This window comes from Stegostoma tigrinum, chromosome 34 (assembly GCF_030684315.1).
Source record: "Stegostoma tigrinum isolate sSteTig4 chromosome 34, sSteTig4.hap1, whole genome shotgun sequence".
NCBI classification, from domain to species: Eukaryota; Metazoa; Chordata; class Chondrichthyes; order Orectolobiformes; family Stegostomatidae; genus Stegostoma; species Stegostoma tigrinum.
The window spans coordinates 12,163,433-12,170,613 of record NC_081387.1 but is presented as its reverse complement, the minus strand read 5'-3'; the positions used below and the strand labels follow the sequence as shown (position 1 = coordinate 12,170,613).

General features: G+C 49.7%; 1 protein-coding gene across 1 annotated transcript; it reads left to right on the top strand.

The window, feature by feature from the left end:
* Nucleotides 1-356: 356 nt before the first annotated feature.
* On the top strand, nucleotides 357-4,439 carry LOC125446516 (uncharacterized). Its single transcript, XM_048520151.2, has 3 exons — nucleotides 357-454; nucleotides 622-964; nucleotides 1,761-4,439. Exons 1-3 carry the CDS (start codon nucleotides 357-359, stop codon nucleotides 2,097-2,099), a joined length of 780 nt encoding a protein of 259 aa, XP_048376108.2. The 3' UTR covers nucleotides 2,100-4,439.
* The last annotated feature ends 2,742 nt before the right edge of the window (nucleotides 4,440-7,181 follow it).

The window sequence follows — 7,181 nt, the reverse complement described above, 5'->3', positions numbered from 1 at the left end:
GGCTGGTGGGAGGGTGCGGTGGTGGGGGGATAGTGGGAGGGGTCGGAGGTGGGAGGGTGCGGTGGCGGGGGGATAGTGGGAGGGGTCGGAGGTGGGAGGGTGCAGAGGTTGGGAGGGTGGTGGGGGTGCGGTGGTGGGAGCGTGCAGAGGTTGGGGGGGGTGGTGGGAGAGTGCAGAGGTTGGGGGGGGTGGTGGGAGCGTGCAGAGGTTGGGGGGGGTGGTGGGAGAGTGCAGAGGTTGGGGGGGGTGGTGGGAGAGTGCAGAGGTTGGGGGGGGGTGGTGGGGTGCAGAGGTTGGGGGTGGGTGGTGGGGTGCGGAGGTTTTGGGGGGTGGTGGTGGGGTGCGGAGGTGAGAATATGTTCCAACTTCAGGCTGGTGCTGTTGGGGGGCACCGGGCACAGTTCGCTGAAGTCTTCAGGCTGTGTGATGCGAGGGGAGCGCGCCAGTTTGAAGAGTAACGGGGGAGAGAGGCGATCTTGCCGGGACTTGTGATCGATCGCCTTTTTGCACTTTCGCTGCGCCGTCGGGTGTGCCCCACCTCCCCACCTCCCCACAAAACCCCCTTCACTTTCTCCGCAAATTTCCCGAATCGGGAACCGTTATTGAGCGCTGTTATTACAGGATGTTGGACTTGAACTCCTGGCTGAGAGGTAGAGGCACTACCAATGATACCAGAAGGGGACAGCCCCCCCCAAGACCGGACCTTCCCTCAGTTGGAGAAGGTGTCACCGCTGATGGCAAAAGCCAGGGTATAAATAGCGCAGTTCCTGAGGACTCCGCTTGCTTTGCGAGGCGCGGAGCTCCAATGTGTCACCGCCGTCAGTTCGGGAGAAGCACGGACCGCAGCGTCCCGGGGAAGCAGCCCAGGAGGGAGCAGGGCGAATCCCCCGACTTCGGCACCGCTCCAGGGCTCAAACGCACCCCAGCCAAACGACGGGCTGTTAAAATCCTCTACCCGGCCCAGGTGAGAGCCCCTCCAGCCTCTTTTGTCTGGAATAACGGACAGAGATCCGTGAGGATCTGGGGCAGGTCACCTTCGCCCCCACCCCCCCACCCCTCCCTTTTTTTCCAGGAAGAAGTGAAAGCTGCAGGCTGTTTTGAAGCTGGGCCAGAAAACAACACAAAACAGCAGGCTGCAGATGGAAATAACTAGTTCCATCACGTCGCTTTTGTTTTCATTTTGGAGTTTGGTCTGTGCGAGGATACATAGCGCACAGGCAGGATTGAGCCTGGGTCCGGGGTGACATGCTTGAAATAAAAATGAGGGCTTTGTGTTTCATTGCCGGTTCAAAGATTGAGTGAGTGGCTTTCCCTATGTTTGAGACCACCACAAACTGGCAGAGACAGGGCAGGTAGAGGGAGGGTTGGGGGTGATGTGGAAGACTAGAGCATTTGTGGTGGATAAGCCTGAGACACCACGGAGCAAGGGCCAACGCAAGCCACCTCAGCTGCCCCCTCAGGTGGCCACGGTCTGATGCCAGGGTCACTCGGCCGAAGGGGACGGGCTCTTTCTGGAACAAGAATCTGGGTCAGGGCACGGTGGGTCACAAAAGCGGGTTACCTGACCGTTAACCCGCTGGTGGGGTCTTGCTGTGCACAGGGCGGGTCGCCCGCTCTTCGGAATGGCGCGCCGCTGCCTCAGGAAGCACTTCTCCGGCTTCTGGGGCTCATCAGAGGCGCTATCTAAATGCAAGGACTTTCCTCCCTCCTTCCTGTGGCTCACCTTTGCTGTCTCCTTTCTCTCCCTTGTCCGTGCCCAGGTCAGGAAGTACATGCCTCCCGAGGAGAAGGACTGGGCCAAGAGGATGCTCCTGCTCCTCCTGTGCGTGGTGGCCGTCCAAGTGTACGCGGCCGCGGCGGAGGCTCAAGGGGGAACGGTCGACGCGATCGCCCAGGCGGGAGGGCCAGGCGGGGAGCGGGCACCGGGGCTCCCGCCCTCGGGAGGGGAAACGCTCAGGCCCGCCAACGGCAGTGCCCCGCCAGCCTGTTGTGGGGTCCTGCAGAATGTGATCCCCCAGGCAGGACTCTCTGCAGGAGGCACCCCCTCCGGCTTCACGTCCAGGTTTTACTTTGAAAAGCTGTTGTGTTTTGCTTTCTAAATTGTGGGGGTAACTGGCCTGTGTTAGAGCGCCGTGAATTTAAAAAGGGAGTCAAAGGGAGCATGGTAATTCGAATTTCTCCTTCTGGTACTCCTGCCTGGACGAAATGGACAACATTCCCAGGATCCACCAGAAAGGGACTATGTGTACTGAGCCAATGGGGCCCACTTGAACTTCTGCGCTACCAGAGGAGAGATTCATTTTAACTCTGATGCTTATTTTTAAAAAAAGGTATTAATTGATTGCCTTAGCACCTTCTGTGAAAGTCAAATGTAGCCTGAAAAGCAGGAATGTTTCTTAACGCTACCCAGGCCCCTGAATGTGACTGATGACAGGCCCTGTGTAAATTGTGTCAGTCATAAATCAGTCATGATTCAGTATGTTCTGTGAACAGCCTCCAATAAATCATGATTTAACGTAAGTGGAAAGATTTCACGGTGTTATTTTAATGCTTAAAAATCACTTCAAACGTCTTTCTACCTCCTGAGTAACAGCTTCATGCGCTATCTCTCCCCTCGCTGTTTCCGCATCACTGGCTATCAGTTTGGCTTCGTAAAGCCAAAAACCCGGTAGCAATTAAACTCTCGATCTGCCATGGTCTCCTCTTCTTCTGATAAGTTAATCATTGTTTAAACCCGGCATTTCCTGCTATCCACAATTAGGTTTGAAATTGAATACCAACCAAGGCTGGGATATACATCGTGACGTAAATTTCAAACGCTAGTGATAATTGGGGTGAATTACCTCACAGGTGGGGACAGGCGCTTTATCTGTAGAATAGTGTGTGCCTGGGAGTGCTGGAATCTAGTCGAGGGGTTCAGTTAAATTAAATGTAGAAAAGAACATTCAGTAGAATGTGTCTATCTGCCATGCTCTTGAGGTTTTGCCCTACTTAGCTGCTACAAATCTTGGAAAACAATTGTTTTATTAAGAGCTCCCATTGTAACTCAAGACGCTTCATGCTGATCTGCACCCGATAACCTGCTCTGAAAACTCTGCTCATGCACCGATTGCTATTAAAAACAACGCATCCCAGTAGCTGAATTTTAAACAATCAGTCACGGGATGAGGGCATTGCTGGCTGGGTCAGCCTTTATTGCTCATCCCTAACTACCCAGAGGGCAGTTAAGGTTCAACCACGTTGCTGGGGGTGTGGAGTCACATCTAGGCCAGATCAGGTAAGGATAGCAGTTTCTCTCCTGTAAGGAGACTAGTTTTCCCCTGACAATTGATTCATAGACACATGGTCAACAGGCTCTTAATTCCAGATTTTAATTGCATTCAAATCCCACCATCTGCCAAGGCAGGATTTGAACCCAGGTCTGCAGAACATTACCTGGATCAGTGGATTAACAGTCCAGCCATAATTCCATGAGGCTATTACCTTCCCTGGGCATCTTTTAGATAATTCCAGGATCTGGATTCAGCATCTCCATCAAAATGCAATCCATTAATCCTTGGGCAGTACCCTAACTATGTAACCAAGTTATATTAAAATTCATCAGTTTTTTTTCATAATGTTTGCAGATGAATGGGACAAAAGAGACTGACAAACTGATGCAAAAACAAACACAATCAGGTTATGGTAGATACTTGAAAGTGAATGGAATCTCATTGAGATCGTCAGCTGGTTTACACAGTTATGGAGTCATATAGCACAGAAACTGACCCTTTAGTCCAACCAGTCCATGCCAAACATAATCCCAGACTAAACTGGTCCCACCTGCCTTTGCTTGGCCCATATCCCTGCAAACCTTTCCTATTCATGTACTTATCCAAGTGTCTTTTAAATGTTGTAACTGTACTTTCATCCCTGACTTCCTCTGCAAGTTTATTCCACACACGAACTACCCTCTGTGTAAAAGAAAATTGACTGTCATGGCTTTTTAAAATCTCTCTTCTGTCATCTTAAAAATATGCCCCCTTGTCTTGAAATTCCCTGTCCTAGAGAAAGACACTTACCATTAACCGCATCTATATCCCTCTCTAAGCCTCGAAAAGGTCACCTCTCAACCTCCTATGCTCCAGTGAAAAAATGTCCCAGCCTGTCCAGCCTCTCTTTATAACTCAAACCTTCCTTGCCTAGCAACATCCTGATAGATCTCTTCTGAACCCTGTCTAGCTTATTAATTTTCTTCCTATAACAGAACATAGAATAAAGGTAAATGTAAAGTTTCCCTGGTCTCACTCTACCATAGGTTTTCTCTCGCTCATTAGAGAGAGAGAGAGATCGCTGGTGGTGGTTTAACCTGAGGGTCACCATGCCTGAAGTGAGGAAAAAGCTTGAGAAGGAGAAACATTTATGGTAACCCCAGCCTGTGCAGGAATTGAACCCATCTTGTTGGTGTGACTGCACAGCAGACAAGCCATTCAGCATGTTACACTTATTACATGATCGTTACCATGTGATGACTAAAATATGTATGTTGTACAGCATTACCTTTTATAGTAAGTGTGAATTGAATGCATTGGGCATCGTGCAGGTTGGTCGCCATAAAACTATGTCTGTCTTTACTCAAAACTGCCCCCGCTTTGTCTTCTTTTCCTACTTGCATTTAATCACAGGGTTAACATTGTTTAACCAGTAGGTCCGCAATTTTCTTTGGAAGTGTAATGAATCACTTCGGGTTATATGAGGCATGCAACTTTCTCAGTTTCTGTCAGATGGGAAAATGAGCAGACAATGAGTGCGAGTTTATATTGGATTGTTTTAGTATTGGCTAATTACATGCACTCATGATATTTCTGAGGATTCTTTCTTTGACTTTTTGTCAGTGGAGAAACTTGAGAAATCTTAAAGAGTGAGCTACCTGTTTGGACAAGGAATTTTTAATACCCTGTTGTCTGAACATGTTGGGTATTATTAGGGAGGTGCTTTAGGTGGCAATTTGACTTAGAGTTTGAATTACATAAGCAACCATTTGTTTGCAGTAGGATGCAAAAGAAAATGAAGCTGATAACACTGATGTCTAAATGGTCTGGAAAACAAGATGTAGACACAAATATTTTGGATGACAAGGTTAGAAACACAGAAACAAGGTCCTGGGGTAGGCCAGTCAGCCCTTCGAACCTGTACCACCATTCAGTACAATCATGGCTGATCAGCCAATCTCAGTATCCCATTCCTGCTTTCCCTCTGTACCCACTGATCCCTTTAGCCACTAGAGCCACCCCCAGCTCCCTCTTGAATACATCTAATGAGCTGGCCCCAAAAGCTTCCTGTGGGATAGAATTCCACAGGATCACAACTCTGAGTGAAGAAATTCTTCCTCATCTCAGTCCTGAATGTCAAAGTCTTAGACCATGACCCCTCATTCTGGGACTACCCCCCCCCCCCCCCCGCCCCCCGACATCAGGAACATTCTTACCGTGTCTAGCCTGCTCAGGATTTTATACGTTTTGATGAGATTCCCCCCAACTTCATCATGTTAAATTCCAGCGAGTACAAGCCCAGTCGATCCGAACTTTCCTCATATGCCAGTCCTGCCATCCTGGGAATCAGACTGGAGTCCCTCGATAGCAAGATTGTCCTTCTTCTGACAAGGAGACCAAAACTACACACATTACTCCAGGTGTGGCCTCACCAATGCCCTGTATAACTGCAACAAGGCATCCCAACTCCTACACTCAAACATTTTGCTAGGAAGGCCAGCATGCTTGGGTTAACCGGGGGGGGAGGGGGAGGAGGAGGAAGAAGGCAGCAGTAATAGCTTTGGTGGTAAGGATTACTGCTAGATCATCCCAGATTGTAGTTATTAATGAGGGTCAATTTGATATAAATTGGGGTATCTAGACCATGAGGCTGTAATTGTAGAATGTCCCTGATCCCCCATGAATTCCCTCACACTGCTTTCTCACCATCCAGGCAATGAATCCTCATTGCTTGTGGAGATGTCCAGTCACTCTCAAAAACTGAGATGGGGGTACGTAACACAGGAAGTAAATCTCAGCTTAGAATGCAACAGTCACGATCTCACCAGATACTGGGGCCAAATGGCTCAAGGAGTCATTTGTGTATTAGATCAAACATTAAGGCTAGCATTGACATGGGCTCTTTACCCGGGCATTTTCCAGGGTAGGGGCAGTACCAATGACCCTCAGGGAGGGTGATACCATCTAGGACAAAGCAGTCCACTTGAATGGCACCTCATCCACTCCCAACTTAACAATTCACTTCCTCTACCATCGGGGTGTGACAGCAAAGTATTCCATCTGCAAGATACAATTCAGAATTCATCAGGCCTCTTTCAGCAGCATCTTGCAAACCCAAATGGAATGAGCGGAGGAACATTCAGCACATGGAAATATTGCCAAATCTTAGTTTGTCCATCAAGCCGTACACCATCCTGGCCTGAAACTGTGTCTCTGTTCCATCAAGCTTGAAGTGCTGACTGACCTACTTCTGAATGACCTGTTGTCTATTGCCAAGGGGTCAAAGTTCTGGAGCTCTCTTCCAGACAGCACAGCGTGTATTGACCCACCATCAGCACAGCGTGTACTGACCCATCAGACAGCACAGCGTGTACTGACCCGTCAGACAGCACAGTGTGTACTGACCCACCATCAGCACTGTGTGTACTGACCCGTCAGACAGCACAGCGTGTACTGACCCGTCAGACAGCACAGCGTGTACTGACCCGTCAGACAGCACAGCGTGTACTGACCCGTCAGACAGCACAGCGTGTACTGACCCGTCAGACAGCACAGTGTGTACTGACCCACCATCAGCACAGTGTGTACTGACCCATCAGACAGCACAGTGTGTACTGACCCACCATCAGCACAGTGTGTACTGACCCACCAGACAGCACAGTGTGTACTGACCCACCATCAGCACAGCCTGTAATGACCCACCATCAGCACAGTGTGTACTGACCCACCATCAGCACAGTGTGTACTGACCCACCATCAGCACAGCCTGTAATGACCCACCATCAGCACAGCGTGTACTGACCCACCAGACAGCACAGCGTGTACTGACCCATCAGACAGCACAGTGTGTACTGGCCCATCAGACAGCACAGCGTGCACTGACCCATCAGACAGCACAGTGTGTACTGACCCAAACAGCAAAGACTGCAA